The following is a 21345-nucleotide window of genomic DNA, read 5'->3' as shown; positions in this document are numbered from 1 at the left end:
GTCAAATTCGCAGAGTTCCCTTCCGCTAGTCCACTTTACAGCTCTGTAACATTTCATCCTAATGGTTCCTCTCTGGGCTTTGAAACTCACCCCGTCCTTGGCTTCCTGAACTTGACTTCAATACCCTGCCCTGTGTGCCAGACTCAAGTGTTCTCCCCTCCTCTTCATTTCTTTCTCTATCTCAGTACTAACATGGAAACAGACTCCGTCATCATCAAAGCTCTGTTTGCCCGGAGCATCTCTGCCCAGTGCAAATTCACCACTGCCCTTCGTGTACAGAGCCAGGAAGTCAGGAGAACTTGAGGAGTCCAAGGTTTACCTTCCCTTTGCCTTGTGAGAGTATAAACAGGCACTGTGGTTCACAGTGCTGGGAAGTTTAAGCTGGTAGGACACCTGGAAGACTCCAGCCAAACTTCAAGTACATATTCTCTGATATATTCGTATGAAAAATAATAAAAAATTTAAAGGATGTTTACCTAAAATCTACAGGGAAGAATACAGGGCCTAGAACAGCTAAAACTTTTTTTAAAAAAGAAGTGATAGAGGACCTGATTTCAAGATGGCTAGAGCTATTGTGAGTACTTTGTAAAGGGAGCATCATAAATAACTGAGACAATAAAGGAAGGCAGGGATTGGTGTGTTGATGTGGGAATGATTTCTTATTAATAAAGAAACTGCCTAGGCCCCTTGATAGGCCAACCCTTAGGTGGGTGGAGTAAACAGAAGAGAATGCTGGGAGAAAGAAGCTTAGACGAGGAGTTGCCATGATTCTCCCACGCCAGACAGATGCAGGTTAAGATCCTCCCTGGTAAGCCACTTCATGGGCTACACAGAATATTAGAAATGGATTAGACTAATATGTAAGAGCTAGACAATAAGAAACTGGAACTAGCCGGGCCAGGCAGTGTTTAAAAAAAATACAGTTTCCGTGTAATTATTTCGGGGCATAACCTAGCCATGCGGGCGGCTGGGTGCCGGGGACGCAGCCCTGCCACTCCTACTGCAACAGTGTGTGTGTGAGTGTGTGTGTGTGTGTGTGTGTGTGTGTTCGCTGATTTTGAACAAAAGCACTAAGTCACCAAAAAAGAGTAATTACTTCACCAAATGGTACTGATGGCTAAGGAGGAGCCTTAGTTAGTGAAATGTCTAATGTACGAGCATGAGGAACTGAGTTCATCCCTAGGAAAAAAACAGCACAGTGATGCATGCCTGCAACTCCAGCCACAGAGGGAGGTGAGCGGAGACAGAAAGATCTCTGAATCTCATTGGCCAGGGAGCCTAGTGAACTGATGGACCACACATGCAGTGAGAGACTCTATCTTCAAAAGAAAGATGGAGAACAGTTGAGAACAAAAGCCTAATCCTACCTCTGGCCTCCACACACATGCACACAGGTGTGCATATGCAACCACAACTGCACAATTACTGTCTTAATTACTTTTATATTGCTTATACAAGAACACATTTGCCAAGTGAGGTAGAGCATGCCTTTAATATCAGTACCTGGGAGACAAAGACATTAGATTTCTGTGAGTTTGAGACTAGCCTAGTCTACATAGTGAGAGGTCCAGAACATCCAGGATTACATAGAGAGACCCTGCCTGAAAAAAATTAATTTACTAATCATAAAAAGGAAAGTATTTAATTTGGAATTTGTAGTTTCAAACGGTTAGAGTCCATGACCATAATGATGGGGAACATGGAGCAGACAGGCAGACATAGCACTGGAGCAGAAGCTGAGATATCACATCCAAAGACACAACCATGGGGCTGAAAGAGCTACCTGGGACCGGCAGAAGCTTCTGAAATCTCAAAGCCCACCCCCAGTGACACACCTCCTCCAACAAGGCCACACCTCCTAATCCTTCCCAAACAGTTCCACTAACTGGAGACCAACTGTTCAGATATATGGGAACTATTCTTACTCACACATCCACAAACAAATAGATACATCATACACACAGGAGCACTTGTGCAAAATAAAATGGTACTGAAATAATTGCCCATTCATAAGAAAAAATTAATTTCAACACATCTTGAAGAATTATCCTATGTCTTATTAAATACTGAAGCTAAAAGTGATCAGAAATGTAAATGAGAAAACTGAAACTATTTTTAGAAGTTGGAAGAAAACATAAAGGTGATTTTTGTGACACTGGACTAGGTAAAGACTTAGGTGCTTTAAGAAACCACAGGCCACAATACAAAAGGCCAACTGCAAAAACAGAACAAAACGTGTCTCTCCCAGAAACAACTCTTACGTATAATGGTTCTGTGACTTTAATTCAGAAGTCCATAAACCATGCAGAAAATTGATCTTGTAGAAGATTCTTCAGTGGAGACTAGCTACATATTGGCTAACTCAGTTCTGATATTATCTACCCAAAAATAGCATCATTAGTTGATGTCCCAGTCACAGTGTCCGATGATGTAGCAGTTGACAGCTACAAGCAATTTGTGCCCCACTCTTCTGATTAGCTGACTTTAAATACAAGACTCCAGGATCTCCTCCTCAGTTATATCCATTTCTAATGGCCTACAGAACTCAGGAAAACACTTCTTACACATGTCCATTGGTTATAAAGGATGCTATAAAGGATACAGACGAGCAGGCAGATGGAAAAGGTACACAAAACAAGTCCATGTAAGAATGAGTGGTGAATACTCACACCCCCATTGGATGTATACCCAGCAGAACTCTGGTCTTCTCAGATTTTATGCTCCCTCTTGTAGATACAATTTATTAAATAATTGGCCTGTGATGATCAAACCAATTTTCAGCCCCGCCAGAGGTGGAACAGCAGAGTTCAAAGCCTGAACCCGACTGTTTTGGTAAACAACCTAAAGCAGAAACCCTGAAACCAGGGAGCCTAAAACTGCCCAGCAGCCACCAGTAATCAAACTGGTACACAAATGACATCACTCCAGAGATGACAAAATTGTAGGAGCTATTCTCCCAGGACTTGTTGAAAAAAAAAATGTGACCTGATACATTTTCTAATATCCATTGATAAACTAGAGATAAGCTGGAGAGATGGCTTAGCAGTTGAGAGCACTTGCTGCTTTTCCAGAGGACCCAGGTTTGATTCCCAGCCACCACTTGGCAGCTTCCAGTAATTTGTAGCTTCTGTTCCAGGAGATCCAATGTCCTCTTCCAGCCTCCATGGGTCCTGTACACATGTGGAACACAGACATACATGGAGGAAAAACACTATATGCATAAAAGTAAAATTTTTGTTTCTATATTTTGGTTTTGGTTTGGTATTTTGAGAGTAGTATAAAATGTTCACGTTGCTATTATTGGCATTAACTGCTCTTCTACTTGTTCAACAGTTTTGAATTCCTCATGTTTTATAGGATTATAATTTAATATCCCTGAAACATTTCATTTTCCCAAGATATTGTGCTGTAGATCTCTTGTACGGTAGCAATGTGTAGTTCATCTCTGGACAGTATGAGATCACTTTAAATAATTGCCCCAAAATGAAACTTACAGACTACAGAACTGCAAGTAACGCTTATTAAATCAATGTCTTTCAAACTTCTATGACTGACTATGACCCAAGCTAGGAAAATATCTTATAATCAAAACACACACATACAACATTACTTAATTGCAGCAAGATTTATTTATTATGTATAGTGTTCTGCCTCCTGCATGTATGCCAGAAGAGCGCACCAGATCTGATTACAGATGGTTCTGAGCCACCATGTGGTTGCTGGGAATTGAACTCAGGACCTCTGGAAGAGCAGCCAGTGCTCTTAACCACTGAGCCACTAGCCCACAAGGTTCCTTAAACCATATCCATCCTTAGAATGGGATGCACTGTTTGTCTATTACATTTTATTCTAGTTAATTCGTTTAAAGAAATGAATCGGTTATGACCTGCTGTGGAATAAAAATAAGATGTTCAGCATCCTTAATCTTTAAAGGAACGGTGATTAAGCTGGTGAGATACACCACACGCCTATTAGCAGAGCTAAAACCTAAAGGACTTCTAGCCGGACACAGAGGAAATCAACCCTCACACTTCACTGATCGGATGATGAAATGTCACAAACACCCTGGGAAAAAGCTTAGTATTTTTAATTTAAACATAAACCTGTATTTGATGCGCTCATCCCATCTTCTTGCTATTTACCCAAAAGAAAAGAAAGCTTATGTTCACAGGTAGATTTGGGCTCAAATGTTCATGACTTATCTATTTATTTAAGGTGGTTTGTGTCTCTTTTAGCCCAGGCTGGTCTCAAACAAACCTGAGGATGACCTTTACACTCTGACCTTACCCAGTGCTGGGATTCCAGGTGTGCACTGTTGGGTCCGGGCGTCGTGCAGTGATGGGGGACAGACCACAGAAGTCTATTAAACCAGAAGCAAACTTTATCCCAGAAAAAGAAACAAAATTCACCGTGGGGCACACAAAAGTTTTTCAGCTCTAGCTGTGAGCACAGCCAGAGATGGGTCTGGAATGGTGGCTATGGGGGTTGATTTGGGTCTCTGTTTATAGTAAAATCAAGCACCAGGTGTGGGTCAAAGAGCTTTTACAGCCTTGAGGTCAGGCTTAAATTCACATTACACTTTCAGTTTCACAACTTTTGGTTATAGGACATGAGAAGGTTAACTTAGAGTGTTTGTGAAAGCCTGTGGCCTGTCACTGTCCCTGAAAGAATGCAAGGCACAGAGCAGAGCCACCTAGGGGACAGTTAAAAATGAAGGGAATACAAGCAGAGGGTCGCAGAGAAGCAACAGTTCGAAGCCAGCCTTTGTCTGCAGGACCTGCCTAGCTGGGAAGCTGGGGCAGGAGACAACTGTTGAAAGTTCTCCTCTGTGCACAGTGGCTGCCAGGATGACCGCTCTAAAGGCAGAAAGTGTTTGTCTCCCAAAATGTGCTTGGGCTTCTAACTTTATATTTCTATATTCCTGGACTGGACCATTTATTTCTATATTCTATTCCTGAACTCTTCATGTTACCACACTTGGTTCCATAACAGATTTGTCTTCATAAATGACCGTAAACACATGGAAGACTAAACCAATCATGGTAAATCCATATAAGGAAATAGTAGCACACAAAAACGAAGTATTAACATGTACACTGTGGGTGAGTGTCAATTATTTTAAATGAAGGAAGATGGAAGAAAATGCGCATTGTATAATTCTTTAAAATTCTATACACTCCAGCTTTAAATGAAGCCATCCAGCCAGGCCTGGTGACACTGCCTGTAGCCCAAGAATCCGGGAGTCTGAGAGGAAGATCATGAATTCACACAATGAGACCCTAGCCCCAAAAAGATGCAGTCTAAACCCTAGTGCCAAACAAAGCATGTTCAGATGTAGTAGGGGAGGGGCGTGTCACACGAAGACAGAAGCGATGGGGAAGGACTATAAAAAGCCATGAGGAACGTTGCTGACCACAATGGGGTTCCCTCTCGGTGAAGGGGAAGACAGACAGGCATGGCCGAAACTCGCAGAGTGAGACAGTTGTGTCACGTGGTAGTTGTGTCCCACGCGGCAGGCAAGGAGGGCATGGGTGTTTTTCCCGAAACAATGACTCCTCGAATAAAGGTAAGATAGGGATTTTATTCAGGGAAACACACACACACACACACTCATTTCTGAGCATGCTCAGTTGCAAGGTCAAGGAATACATTCCTAAGAAAGCTCAAGTTAAGGCTATAATTTTAGAAGGAAAAATAGTAATCACACTTTTTAGCATCCTTGGCTCAGGGTGGTTTTCAGGTTTGAGTTTCTTCTCTGGTTTGGTTTTAGTTTTTTTGCTTATGTCGTTTTTAGGGGACCAAGGAATTGAACCTGGGTCTTCTCACACGCCTGGCAGTGCTGGACCCCTGAACTACAATCCCGACATTCTTTTTACTTTTTATGTTGAGACAAAGTCTAAGGTGAGCTGGCCTGGAGCTCACTTTTATTCTTCCTGAGCTTTCAATCCTCCTGCCTCAGCCTCTCAAGTAGCTGGGATTACAGGTCTGCAGCACCAGGCCTGGTGTTCAGACGGTTTTCAAGGGTGGCAATGCTTGAAAAGTATCACAGCAATTAATACAAGGAAACTACAGTTGAGGAACCACAGTTAAACCTGCAGGCAGGAACCACAGTTAAACCTGCAGGCAGGAACCACAGTTAAACCTGCAGGCAGGAGCAGTAACAACAGCCTCCTTTGTTAGCACAGATGAGAAAATCGGCCAACGGAGTGAACAAGAAAACAGAATAGAACAAACTGGTAAATCTGTTAATAAAATTCTGTTATCAAAGAACTAGAGCAGCGGTTCTCAACCTTCCTAACGCTGTAGCCCTTTAATACAGTCCCTCATGTTGTGGTGACCACTAACAGTTATAAAAGAATTTTTTGCTACTTCATCACTGCAATTTGTTACTGCTATGAACTGTGATGCAAATATCTGATCTGCAGGATATTTGATATGCGACCCCAATCAGGTCGCAACCCAGAGGTTGAGAACCACAGAGCTGGAGGCACCTCAGCCCACAGATGAGGTGGCCTGAGGTCAGAGACGCCTCTCCTGCAGCCCCTTCCCAGACCACAAACCAAAAACCAGAAGAAAGGTTCAGGGTGACTTAACAAAACCAGAGCTGCAAAAGGAGACTTGACAGACAAGTTAGGAAGAGAAGCTGGATTCCTCAAGCCTCCCCACTGAGACATTTTATGAATGGAAACTGCGTTCCGCCCAAATTGTGTTCCCCCCAGTATTGACTTGTACCTTGGGCATGAAACGCACACACTCTGTTTTCTCAGCCAGCGGAGAAGAAAGATTAGTCTCTCCCTATTATTGTCACTAACTCTGCAGTCTTCCCTGGGTGGCTCAAAACTTGGGATTGGTGTTGGAGACGGGAGCGAGCTAACTGCACTTAGTACCGGGAGTCCGTCTTTCAGCATCTCTTAGCTTTGGCCCGGGAAAGAATAGCTAAACATATTTGCTCTCGTCCGCTTATTGTTTTGATTGTGGCCAGTGTCTAGGCCAGCTGTGCTTTCTCCAGGGTCCGTGCTTAGTTCATTAACGACAAGCAGGTTGAGGATTGCTTGTTGAAAAGCCAGTGTTTGTTCTTCTCTGTCTGTGATAGTGAGGACAGGAGCCAGGACCTGGTGCATGCTAGACAAACGCCATCCCACCACTGCCCTCTGTTTGGAAGTGTTACGCTGTCCCCTTGAGAGTCTGCCTATTCTCCCAATTCTCTAACTCTTTGCCAGTTCCAGCACTCCAGTCTGAAGTCTAAACATCGGCACAGAGGGCGTGGTCATTCCCTAAGTAGAGAAAACTCAAGAATAAGGCTATGTAGAACCATTCATCCTGGGGAATCAGAGGAATAGAGAGATGTCATTACAGCACACGGAGGCTGTGAAGCAGCCAAAAGGATGAATGAGTTACACACGGCTTGAGTGGGAGGTCTCATTGGCGTGCCACTACAGGAAGCAGTGAGACCATGAGGTGTGTTTTGAAAACACATGAAACAAAGGTCAAACCTGTCCACTTCCTAAAGATGGAAGCGGACAGAGAAAGAACATCCCGGAGGGAAGGTGAATGGTAGTGGGCATCAGTGAGAAGCAGAAACAGACACGAGAAACGTGCATGGCCCCATAAAGATGCTGACACACACACTAAGGCGTTTCCTTCTGCTAATCTCTGTACTCAGGCTCCAAAAGTGGTTTATTAAAGTAGAAGAAAATAATAAAAACGCAAGGAGACAGAAGCCTCAATTCTTGCTACTGTCTAAAGAATATATAGTTGTATTTCCATTTTAACTACTGTCTCAGAGGCCCATTCCAGAGGTCTCTCCCTCTCTTGTTTATCTTAGTCTTCTTAATATTCTGGTCATGTCTTAAGTAAATGTCTTATTCCAAGCTGGAGAGAATGCCCAGCAAGTAGAGATGCCCGCCACCCAGCCTGGTCCCATCCATCCCCAGACGCCACATGGTGGAAGGAGCAAACAGCTCAACAAATTGTCCTGACTCCCACACACACTGTGCCACGTGCGCACACACAAATTAAGTTCACTGAAATTTGATATTAGAGAAACGACCTGCTGGAAATGAGCAATTTCTATACTCACACTTCCAGGGGACAAGGAAGTGAGAGATGACACTCGGTACTGATAAGCGTGAGAAACCCTTACGCATCAACTGAACCCTTGGTAAAGAAAGCTATGCACATCCTGCCCGGTGCCCCCTTCATTTATCTTTGAACAGATAACTGAGACTGTGCAGCCTCTAGTACTCAAGTCATGACTCAAGTGCAGTCATCATTGGGGCCCCAACAAAGTGGGAGAAAATACCACCACGCCCATAGATGATGAGCGTCCTCCCCCAGGAGCAGAGCTGAGATGGTAGGTGGGTGGGCACTTGAGTCTCCACCACTTCCTTCTGTGAACATAAAACCCAAATTCAATTGGCTGGTGCCTTTGGGGTGGGCTAGAAAGGCCAGAATACACTCCCTCTAACACATGACCTAACAGAAACAACTAGAATAAATATTTTTAATTTCTCTTATTTCATTCACCAGTGTGTTTATTAAATATTTGCTGAATGTCAGTACTATCTTAGATGCCGAAATGGAGTGGGGGAAGAGTGGGCTATGAAAAACAAACACGGCAACCCAGCATTGTCAAAAGACGAAGACTTGCTTCCATTTTGCTGTGGACTCAAAGGGCATCTCCTCACCTGTGTCCAAACTCTCCCAAGAAGAAATAACGAAGTCGTCTCGCTTACGAGGCATCAGGACAGGACTCAACCGTATAAATTACTTCTGTCAACTTTCCTCTATAAAAACCCAGGAGATGAATGACTATCGCTGAGTTAACATGCAAAGCACACATTCACCACACAGAACAGAAACTGCCACACATTGGCACCTTCGACCACACCCGTGCCAGCTTCTGTGAAAAGGCAGGTTAAGTGCTGGTCGTTGAGCAAGTGTGGAGAGCTGGGCGGCAGAAAGCAGCAAGCTGTCCTCGTCCACTTTCCACGCCTTGCAGGCATGGCTTCTCGCAGCTAGCAGTGTTGGAGAATGAAACTTCATGCACCAAGACCCACGCACAATGACAGAACGTACATCAGCTCACGTATTCCATATGTTTCACGCCAGTACACAGAAAAGGACCTCACCAAAGCACTACATGCACATGTTTCTTCAGACTAGGTCAGAATATAAAATAGAAATGTAGCAGAATGGTGGTTTTTTAATTTTAATTGTGACTTATTTGATTTCAATTAAATGATACATAACAATTGTGCCCATGTGTGGGGTACAGCATGATGTTTTGATGCCTTCATCAAATGTCAATGATCCCATCAGAGTGGTCAAGTACATCCATCCTCTCAGGAAGCACCCATAGTCCTTCCATCGAGCTATTTTTAAATCCACAATAAATTGGTAGCCATGTAATAATTATTGGTCATTATTGTCACCCCACTGAGCTACAGAGCACCCCAGCCAAATCATGAGCCAGCCTCTCCCCTTCCATTACTCTCCTGAACGCTGTGACTACTGCAGTTCTCCCTACAAGTATGGGCAAGCTTGTTTAGCCTCCAAGCAGGAGTGAGAACATGAGCTGTGTGTTTCTGTCTAGTTGATCGTCACGTAACCATCGCTGAACATGGCAGGGCTGCGTTCTTCTTTGCAGAGGAATAGCTTTCCGCATGTCCTTGACAGAGATGGCAGAGGTGGGGAGGAGGGCGCCAGTGTGAGCTTCTACAGCGAGTTGCATTAAAACGGACTTTACCTATTTCATTTGCCCAGATCCAGGCTTTAAATGGCTAACATAACACTTACTTAAACAGTCTCCAAGAAAGCCCAGCAGGAAAATGCCAGTCCCCAGGAGGCTATGCTAATCCACTGTCGGACAGCAGGTTTGGCATTTGTTAAACATACATTTGTGAACAAGGATTTTCCGGACCAGTTCCCTCTTTTTAAAGACGTGTGGCAGACCCAAGGCTCAGGACATGGTGGCATCTGTCAGTGTACGGCCTTCTTACAGATCCACTGCAAAGGAACTTCACAACTAGAGGCTTGAAGGCCAGTTCTGTGGATGGCACCGCACCTCTGTACCAAACTGTTAGAAAGAATCCTGTAAGAAATCAAAGGCGTCAGTCGCTTCAAGTAACATGCACAGTAGAAGACTTGAAAGGGTAAGAGAGAAAAAGTTGACTCGGTCTCCTTCTCAGACTCCTCAGGTCCCCAAATGGCAGAACAAAAGGCTTTATCCTCCCCTTGAAAGTGTCACCACAATTTTGACCTTGCTCTGACCACCACAGTTCCTGTCTGTCTTTGTCTCTTCTCCTCTCTATTTTCACTCTTTATTGCCTGCCCTGTTTTCCTTGTTTCCCAAGCCCAAGGGTTTTCCTCCCTTCTTCCTTTTTCCTCACTGCCCTCGGTCCTTAAAGACTGTACCTTAAGCTTAAAACTGGGCCATCTTCCCACCTCCAGCCGTCCTTGTTCCTCAAGCCGATCCAGTAAAAGGTTTTGTCCAAATGCTTGCGGATGGGGATCTGAGCAAGAGGTTGAAGATGGTGAATCAAGACAGCAAAGGTGCAGGGACACCAGGGACCCCGAGAGCAGTCACAAAATCATCTCAGAACTGGGTGAGGACTGAACGCCTGTACCCCAGAATTCATGCATTGAAACCCTGGCTTCCAGTGTGATGGCATCTGAGTCAATTAGGCTTATGTGAGCTCATAGGATGCAGCTCCCATGACAGGTTTCTACGGCCTTAAAATAAGAAAAGATCGGAGCTGAAGCTCTCTTGAAAGCCAAGGGAAGACACCCTTGGATGAGCTGAAAGTGGCTCTCTGCAGGGACCTTAACTTTGGGGGCCATCCTGGTCCCAACATTGTGTCTGTTGTTTCAACCACCCTCTCTACCAACCACCCTATCTATGGGGTCTTATCACAATGACCCAGATTACTAATCCCTCTGTTAGCTTCTCATTCGAATGGGGTTCGGAGAGCTAACAGGAGCTAACAGAAATCTGTCTATTGCAAGGAGCCACTCCCCCCCACACACACACACACACTGACCTTTGGTTTATAAGCACAGTCTTAGAGATGACAGATAAGCTATGGTCGCTGCTCCACCTTCCATGGCTACTTCCTTTCTGATTAGATGGAGTCTGATAGGTTCAACAGAAAGCGCAAGCCTGCTGCAGAGGCGCTCATCTTGCTCACCCAGTGCACCACCTATGGTTACACTCTCTGGTTTACAAATCCTTAATCTTGTCTTTAACAAGGGGGTGGGAGTGCGGTAAGGCAATGGGCCTGATGGCAGAGTTAAACTAAGTACACCCCCGTGTGTGCTACCCCAGGGCCAAGATAAACGATGCTCGGCTCTAGACAGTGGTACAGTCAAAAGAAGATGTTTGTGCCCTGAGGGAACTGGCCAGTACATTCAACAGAACAAGGACTAAATCCGAGATTAATCTTGTCGTAAGGTTGAGCATTCACATCATGAATTTCCAGTATTTTCCAGGGACAGCTTAATTAATTGAATTTGGGCTGAATGACTTGCACGACCTCTATGGCGATTTAGATTAGCTGTTTGTTGAACAGCTTCTTTTGGAGAAAAGTCTTTTATTAGGAATCAAGAAAACCCAGTGAAATTCCAGCTCTACTGTTGCCGTGATACTACTGATGCCCCACTTGGCCGTCACTTGTGTTCTATTCCTGGAAGACGGGGCTGAAGAGGAGGAGCGTATGGGCTCTGCTGTGGATGGTTTTCCGTTGCCAGACGGCAGTCTCACCAGCCAGAAGAAAGGGTTCTACTCAAAGTAAAGTGAAAAACAAACTCTCTGCATGCCCAGGGTCGGCACTCAGCTGGAACCCTTCTGGACTTTTAAGGCAGAATCACCTCTGTTTTCTCTTCAGGCTATAAAACCCTAAGACCTTTACTATACATACAAAAGCTGGCACCATCTGGGCCCTGCCAACCACTCAGTCACCAGCTTCAAGCCCATCAACCTTGCTTTTGTTTTTGCTTTTTGTTTTTTGTAACAGACCAAGAACATCTTGCATTAGGTCTGCACAGCTTTTCCTTCTCCCTGTAACACCCTTGCCCTAGATTGTCATACAGCTGTCACCGTGCAGGCCTCAGTCCAGCTCTGAGGGGTCCACGTAAAACAGCACCCACAGCCACCGTTACCTCAAGGTGCACGTTGTCTCCAAAGCATGAATTAGCAATTTTGTTCATGACTTCTTCTCTTCTGACTAAAATATAATCACTGGAATGGCAAGAACTCTTGCTTACAATCTTCCCAACGCCTTGAGGAAATACAGGAAACTCTGTGCAGTATTTTTGGGGAGGCAGACTGTGGAGTCAGCCCTCATGCTACAGAGGCAAAAGTCTCCTAAACAGAAATCTCCACCCCTTCTGCTTTGCCTGAGTCCTAAGTGTGCATGCTGGAGTAGCAAGGAAGAACAAGGGAGAGAGAGAGAGAGAGGAGAGAGAGAGAGAGAGAGAGAGAGAGAGAGAGAGAGAGAGAGGCATTCCAGTGCTCAGGGTGGCTTGGGACTTCATGTCTTTCTAAGCCCATTTGCTAAAAAGCCCGCTTAAATGAAAAAGAGAAAGGTGTGTTGTCTGCTTTCTCCCCCGGCTTACTAAGAAAGCTGGGGCTGGGGTTCCGTGGTAAAGCGATTATCTAGTGTATGTAAGGCTCTGGATCAGCCCCTCTCACCACAAGAGAGAAGGAAAATATTCATTGCATTTTCTCAGCATCTCCAAAGGAGGAACCAGAGCTAATAAGGCAGGGAAGTGGGGAGACCTTGGGCAGGGCGGTAAGAAGTACTTTCATGAACTCCCTGCTTGCGCTGGCTTGTGCTCAAGACCCAAACAATGCTTAGCCATTTGACCAGCCCTTTCTACTCAGCACGAACCCAGATATTCCAAATTTTCACCGTAATTTTGACCAGCCCTTTCTACTCAGCATGAACCCAGATATTCCAAATTTTCACCGTAACACTTATAGTTGAAGGACATCCCATGTGGAAAACGCCTTCAAACACAGATGAAATTGTCTTTCTGTCCTCTGATTGGTTGATTGGGGTATGTGGGCACACGTACACGTGTCAAACTGAAGAAACAGCATGAAAATAGACCCAAGGGTGTAACTCAGGACTCTTATCCCACAAAGAGAGTGTGGAATGGAACACTTGGCTGTTGTGTCATTTCTGGAACGATTAATGTTTGGTTATATTCCAGAAATGGGAAAATGTAAAGACTAAAAGTAACAAAAATATTTGTTACTTTTAAATTTTAATTAAAAATTAAACCAAATACACTTTTCTTTCCTTTTTATCTTTTTCTAAGGTTACTGTTTAAACTCTAAACCAGGCATGGTGGCACACACCTTTAATCCCAGCACTCAGGAGGCAGAGGTAGGTGGATCTCTGCGAGTTCGAGGCCAGCCTGGTCTACAGCCCGAGCTCCAGGATGGCCAGGGCTACATAGAAAAACTCTATCTCAAAACCAAACAAACCCAAAACACCCATATATATTGCATATACAATCTATTCTATACTATAGGTAAACATACATACATATATATATACAACTTATAGGTAATACTTTTAATTAAAATGAAACTACCATTAAGGCACAAAAGTACACCCCTTAAGTTTCCAAATTAATATGGTTCATGGAATGCACCTGAGCTATTTTAATACATATTGAGGAATGCCAGTCACACAACAGAACTATTAAATAGTCCGATGTTTTGATGAATTGACACCGTTTTAATGACTAAAACATAACCAAAGAAAAATAATTGGCAGGACTATAATCATGACTCATAATAATTAAACAGAGATAGAATTTTCCCGTAAGAATTTAAAAGATTTAATCAAATTAGAATAAATCAGAATCTTAAATAGTCTCTAAAAATAAAATAGTGTTTAACAGTTACCTACAGCTAGTTAGCACTAGGTGGAAGAAAAGAAATGAAATCGTGTTGTATGCTAACAGCGCAGCATAAAACACAAGGTGTCAACACACCCTAGACACACAGGATGTGTGTCTTTAAACAGAAGGCCTCTGGTTTTCAAAACCATAAGGAAAGAAGTTTTTCTTCATTTGAACTGAAAAACATGAGACGCACTTAAACCAATGCATCTAAGTATTAACTTGAAAAAGAGTAAGCTTCCCTGAGGTCTAAAAACAATGGAATTTGCTGCTTGAAGGGGGCCCGTAAATAAACCCGAAAGGACATTTAGATCCTTCCAGAATTTCAAGTGTATAAGTGTTCTTTTGAGAGAAAATAAACTAAATATCTCATCTTTTCTCAAAATAGGAATTAGCAAGCCAGGTGTGTAGTGGGCTCCTTTAATCCCAGCAGATTAATCTGAATAGAAAGCTGAGTCTGGAAAATCATGAATTTGAAACCAGCCTGGGCTACAAAACCCCTATCTCTCAATTACTAATAAGCTATTCCCTACGTTTGATCTTATTCCCTCCAAATTAAAACAAACGCAATATCAAAACAAAAAATAATCAAGAAATTAACACTAAAAACCAAACTAAGATTTCTTACTTTCTTCTTCTATGTGAATTGTAATCAAGTTTGACCAAATTTGTGCCAGGATGTCAACTCCTGGCACTGCTAACATCCTCTAGGACCAGCAGAGGCATGGAGAGGATGCTTAGGAAACAGGACCCCCACAGTTTTCTCTGCCTCTTAACTCAACCTTCTGGACATTGTTTCCAATTTAGAACTTACTGAATTCCAAAGAGTGAGAAGAAAACACTCAGCTGAGGACATATTGTCCCTATGCGTAGCCCTTTTGTCTTTGAGCCCCTTTCCCTCCTGAGTTCCACTGATTCCACAGAAATCATTGCTTCTTTGTTGGCCTGTGTGTTTCAGGACCTAATGCCTTTTAACTAAGTCTGTGTTTTAGGTCTAGTTCTTTGCTGCAATGCTTGCCACCCCCTTACCTCTAACACATACACACACACAAGCACGTATATAAGTACATCATACATGCACACAGACATAAGTAAATAAATAAAATGTTCAAATATACACACAAGAAAATAAACAATTGTTTATAAAAAACACACACATACACAAATGCCAATAAATAAATGTTTAAACACGCACATATGCACACAAGAGTTAGGAGGCTGAAGCAGGAAGACCACAGTTCAAAGCCAGCCTGGACTACACAGCACAGTCTCATCTAAAAAGGGGGAAGAATGGGTGAGGGGAGAGGAAGGAAGAGGGAGGGGAAAATGCTCTATACTTTCTACATGGTTTTATTTACCACTTCCTGGTCGTCCAGAAACGTGAGGAGATGTGAGCCTCTGTCGACACAGAATTCCAAACTAGAATTCCAATCCTTTTTCTCCACTGAGAAATAGTAACAGTAGCTACCATTCCTCACCCAGAGGTCGGGGCAGCTGGGGCAGTTCTTGTGGCCTAGAAAAAAGAGGACACAGCTCACATCATTGTTGGACCAAATGTCCCTGGAAAACAAAAGGGAGGTGTAAGAAAACAGGGCAACTCCAGTGTCAAGGAAAACCTTGCCCTACCCCTTTTCACACTACGGTTTAGAGAAATCCGCAACACACGTGGCTTCAAACTGAACGGTCCACAGCGCCCAGCTCATCACTTCGGATGTGCACACCATGAAGCAAACTTGGATTCTGATGGAAGGTCTGATCTGCCTGAGGACTGTGGCATGCCCACGACACTGGAAACCGTCTGTATCCTTATGATGTATGCACACGGCATAAAGGATGCCTGCATCTGCACAGCACACGTCTATGCACTGCGTTCACATCCCCAGTGTATAGCTACATGGACAGAAGAACCCTTCCAGATGTCTAGCCCCAGACAGCATGCCATGATGTGCACTGGAAAAGGAAACAAACTAGAAAAAAAAAAAAAAAAAACCAACCGATATGGTCATCTGGAGCCAACAGAAATTAGAAAAAATTGTTATACTCAACAAAACTGACTTACTTGAATATAATTTTTTTCTGGCAGAAAAGCACATCAGATGCTAAAATGAAAAGTGCTAGGATTCTCCTTGCTGAGTTTTTCTAGAAGATGCACTCCTCGTTCCTTTAAGGCACTTGGAATGAGAGGGCACTGTGAAAATATCTCAGGAGACTTCAGCCTATTGGTTTGCTCCTTCCATGAGACACATGTGCATGAAATTGCCATAAGCCATTCTACCACAGGACCACAGGAGCACATGAATACAAAGAACTATGGTAGACCACATACTCTAGGTCAGGAACCAGACAGTGGGGAAGGAAGGCTGCACGTGACACCAGGGTTGGGGTCTGCAGACTGAGGTGCTAGTTGCATTTTGGGGACTTGCATCTTTTCCAGACAACTGTGGCACATTCAGCCTGGATCAAAAAGTCCCAAGTTCCTGGTATTTTCTCTATGGAAAGTTAGGGCTCGAATACAATGGGGAGAGCAGTGCTGAAGCTTTAGAATTCTCTAGTAAATTCTGTAAAACCCTGCCATCGACTGTCATCTTGATTTATAACATAAAATGAAAGGCTAATCTGAGGTGAAGTTGGCACTTACCACAGTACAGGATCCGTTGGTACATCACTAAACTCAAGAGGATCACAGTCAAAAGCCCCAAAGCCACCGTCACGAGGCAGGAAAGACGGGGCCTCTGTAAGACAGCTGCAGAGACACAATCCAAAGCAAGATCCTGAGTCAGACACAGAGGCTCAGGCAAGAACCTCTGGTATCTTAAGGCAGTTCTGCCTGGAGAGACAGAGACCCAGGCCACACAGGTTCCTTTCCTGATTGGGTCTAGCGCTTGCTCTCAAGTTAAAGGAAACTCTTGCCTTTGCCATTGTGGCTTATATGCTCGCACACCCAAGTGTGTGACACTTGGGAGCTAGTGTGTAGACAGACTCTGCCTTTGGGGAACTGAAGGACAATTCGCCATTATTTGCAAGAATTGCAAAGTATTTGCCTTTTGGCTTAGCAATTTCTCCTCAAGAAACATTTTCTGCAAATACTCACACATGTGTAAAATATCATACTCAGAAGACAGTAATATCTATAGGAAGAAAAGGCCAAATGTCTAAATCTATTAATTAAAAATACAGATTTTTATCAGAAAAGACCAGTCAAATATAATTATAACCATGAAACACATAGCTTCTGAAGAGGAATTTCTTTTAAAAAAAAAAAAATACAAATGGGAGGCGGTGGCGGGGAGGAGGCAGAAATCTTTAACAAATACAAAGTTTTTCGATAGATAGCTAAAAGAAAGACATATTCCTCCGAACAGGGGACAATTGCTATAGCTGAAGTCTATCCAAGATCACTTCTCCGCCTTTTGGCTAAGGTCAAACCTGGAAATCCCAGACGGCATTCCATAGCGTTTCCCTTTTAAAGAGGGTGGTTAAGAGAAGAAAGGAAGGGAGATACTTTTACTTGTTTTCTTTTATATTCTTCAAATTTTAAATAAATAAAATTTAAACTGAAACAAAATAGCCTTCATCTCAGAAGTAGATGATAAAATCCACCTTGTTTTGCATGTAACTATTGGAAGTGTAATAAGTATAGGTTGGCCTTCTGTTTGAAGATGGCCCACTGTGTCATAATAACCATGTGGCATAGATCCTCTGGGAAGCCTGCATCTAGAGGCAGAAGAATCAGTAGTTCAAGGTCTTCCTTGCTACACAGCAAATTTGGGGCCAGCTGGGGCTACATGAGACTCTGTCTTAGAAAGAAAGAAAGAAAGAAAGAAAGAAAGAAAGAAAGAAAGAAAGAAAGAAAGAAAGAAAGAAAGAAAGAAAGAAAGAGAAAGAAAGATAATTTAATTTCCTAATTTAGTCTCATATATCTATTCAAATTTTAGATACACTATTCTTATACATTGCTATCCATGAAAACGTCTCGATTTCTTAAATTTCATAATGAGAGAAGCATCATAAGAGTTCAAAATGAAAAGGGAAACACTCCTGCATTGCTGGTGGGAGTGCAAGCTGGTACAACCCCTTTGGATATCAGTGTGGCAATTTCTCAGAAAATTAGGAAACAACCTTCCTCAAGACCCAATAATGCCACTTTTGGGTATATATCCAAAGGATGCTCAATCGTACCACAAGGATATGTGCTCAACTATGTTCATAGCAGCTTTGCTTGTCACAGCCAGAACCTGGAAACAACTTAAATGCTCCTCGACCTAATAATAGATAAGGAAAATGTTATACATTTACACAATGAAGTACTACGCAGCAGAAAAAAATAATGGCATCTTGAAAATTGCAAGCAAATGAATGGATCTAGAAAACATCATATTGAGTGAGGTAACCCAGACCCAGAAAGACAATTATCACATATACTCACTTAAGTGGTTTTTAAACATAAAGCAAAGAAAGCCAGCCTACAAATCACAACACAGAGAACCTAGACCACAAAGAGGACCTTAAGAGAGACATACATAGATCTAATCTACATGGGAAGTAAAAAAAAGACAAGGTCTCCTGAGTAAATTGTGAGCATGGGGAGCATGGAAGAGGCTGAAAGGGAGGGGAGAGGAAGGGAGGGGAGCAGAGAAAATGCAGAGCTCAATAGAATCAATCAAAAAAAAAAAGAGTTCAGCATGATAAATATTTTGACTCGTGAATCCCAAATAACTATCATTATATGAAACAAACTACAACAAACAAACAGATTTCACCTTTAATCCCAGCACTCAGGAGGCAGGAGCAGGTGGATCTCTGTGAGTTCAAGGCCAGCCTGATCTATGTAAAGTAGATTTACATAGTGAGTTCTAGGACAGCCAGGGTTACCTAGAGAGACCTAGAGAGACCGTCTCAAATAATAAATAAAGATAAAGTAAATAACAAATACACCAGATTTGTGGCATAGATGCCTATTTTGAAAAATTTATGGTTTCCCCACCCCCTGAGAAAGGAATTAGCTGTTTAGTCCTGGCTGAACCAGAACTCGGAACTGGCTGGCCTTGAACTCACAGAGATCTGTTTGCCCCTGCCTCCTGATGCTGGGATTAAAGGTGTGCACTACCAAGTCCACCTGCATAGACAACTTATTAATGAAATAAAACCTCTCATTTGTAGTTGTTTGCTAAATGAAAAAAGGTATCCAATTATAATTATTTGAGTAGTCACCATCCAATTTAAGAAAATAAGTAAAACAGAAATTTTAATTTATTTTATGTATGTATTAGTTTTAATTATTATTAAGTTCTTTACTTAACATATAATATATGTTAACATAATAACATACAATATTATTAAGATCTATACTTTAAATATACATTTCTTTTGACTTAATATTTCTAATCCTTACAAATTAGAACAGATATAATGAAGGAAAAAAATCACACATATGAAGATGTGTAGTTCTATACAGTGCATAGAAATAGAAATGCCCGTGATTTAGAAAATATGGCAATGTTTTCAAATGGCAGCATTAAAAAACTGTAACCAAAAAAAGGAGACCATGATGAGAAACTTATATAACAAACAGAGAAAGTCTGCAAAACTACAAAAGAGAACATATCTTCTGGAGTCACCTGCTTGAGATGGAAAATCAAGCATTCATTTTGGCATTTCCATTGTTCCCTGTCTCAGATGTGAATATGCATAGAAAATGGCTTTTGTGGGCGTTACTGCTGGTGTTCCCTGGCCCCCCAGGTCCCAGGGCCAGCGGTCAGTAGGCTTCAGCACCTCTTATGCTATCGCCGTTCAGACGCAATGTGAGAAGGGGGTGGGCGACAGGAAGCAAATCTATATTCGTGGGTCCATTTCTTGTCTCAAGAAACCTTACCGGTACCCTCGATAAAGCTGTTGATTTTGTCACGCCGTGGTAAGGGAAGTAGAGATCGTAGGATTTGAACAGTTACAGTAAACTGCTCCAAGTCTGACTACAGACAAAACTCTTACTTTCAAACAGGAGCAATTAAAAAAAAATAGCATGCTTGTCTACACGTATAAAATTCTTAGAAATAAAGAAAAAAATTAACCAAAAAAAAAAAAAAAGATGGCATTGCCATTGTTTGGCATTAGCTGGAATGGCAGGAGTATCTAGAGAAGAATTTTCTTTTCTTTTCTTTTCTTTTTTTTTTTTTTTAATTGTTTTATTTTTTTTTCTCTCTAGACAGGGTTTCTCCGTAACTTTGGTGCCTGTCCTGGAACTAGCTCTTAGCTCTTATAGGCCAGGCTGGACTCAAACTCACAGAGATCCGCCTGTCTCTGCCTCCCGAGTGCTGAGATTAAAGGCATCCACCTCCACTGCCCAGTTTAGAAAAGAATTTTCTGAGACCCAGGACACAGCTGCACTCCACGCCAAAGGTCCATATTCCACACCAACACTCTAAACTGAACCCGAACGTGTTTCTTCAAATCCTCGATTTGCTGCGCTCTGTCCTCCCGGTTGTCCTCCTCTCCACTCACCCGCGGCCCAATCTTCGGGGCCGATGTGGCTCACTCACCCTTGAGCTTCGATCTGGAGCCATCTGGGACTTGAGGCGCAGCAGGCAGCTCTAACGTGCAGTAAATGTCGCTGTCAGTCATCTCTACCGAATGCCTTTCACACTCAGGCGAGGGTGCTGAATGAGAGCGGGGTGAGAGAGAGCGCCCGCGAGGAAATGGCCCATCCTGTAAAACAGCAGCAGGAAACTTGACAGAAACAGAAGCGATTTATTCAGGAAATGATTCAAGTTCCAGGGCTGCTACAGAGCTTAATATTCAAATTGTCCTTTAAAGGCGGCTGCCGCACACTCCTTAGAAGCCCAGTGGACACACCCCGACTCCCAGTCTCGTCTTGCTCTGCTGGGACAGCGGTGCTCACGCCCACGCTTCTGTACGGATTCGGCACTGAAAGTGAGGAGTTCCCAGCCCTCATCAGAGTCTCCTTCCCTTCTGAAGAGACTGACACCAACTAGAATTGATTTCATCATCCCGTGGGCCTGCTGAGTCCTGATGAACGCTTGTGTGATGATGGGCTGCTGGCTGCGTGGAAGAAACAGACTTGGTACGGAAGAAACAGACTCCCACGTATTTGGGGAGTGCCGCACACTATCTAAGCTCAGAACATTCTTCCAGGTGTGTGCGCACCTTTATTCCTCACAGTGGCAAATACGCCACGACCTTTTCACCTTGCTTTACCCTTCCGTGCAAAGACAATTACAAAGAGAAACAAAAGCCAATGAACTATCAGCAATGGATTTCTAGTAGGAGAAAATAAAAATATTAAAAACTAATAAAAACTCACATAAGAAGACATGGAAATTGGAAAACAGATAAGATCATTGTCCTGTCTAGTTTATTGTCAACTTGACGTAGGTCAGAGTCATAGGGGAAAGGGGACGGTGGTGGCGCACGCCT

General features: G+C 43.0%; 1 protein-coding gene across 1 annotated transcript; it reads right to left on the bottom strand.

Moving 5' to 3' along the window:
- Positions 1–9214: 9214 nt before the first annotated feature.
- Positions 9215–20800, bottom strand: Klrg1 (killer cell lectin like receptor G1). The gene is made up of 5 exons (XM_050164178.1): positions 20451–20800; positions 16553–16657; positions 15273–15427; positions 10417–10514; positions 9215–10093 (listed from the first exon to the last, which is right to left on the bottom strand). The coding sequence occupies exons 1-5, from the start codon at positions 20530–20532 to the stop codon at positions 9982–9984; spliced, it is 552 nt and encodes a 183-aa protein (XP_050020135.1). The 5' UTR covers positions 20533–20800; the 3' UTR covers positions 9215–9981.
- Between the last annotated feature and the right edge of the window lie 545 nt (positions 20801–21345).

Source organism: Alexandromys fortis, unplaced genomic scaffold (genome assembly GCF_014885135.2).
Source record: "Alexandromys fortis isolate MF-2015 unplaced genomic scaffold, M_Fortis_MF-2015_v1.1 scaffold_150, whole genome shotgun sequence".
In the NCBI taxonomy this organism is placed as follows: domain Eukaryota; kingdom Metazoa; phylum Chordata; class Mammalia; order Rodentia; family Cricetidae; genus Alexandromys; species Alexandromys fortis.
This window is presented reverse-complemented; position numbering and strand designations above follow the sequence as displayed.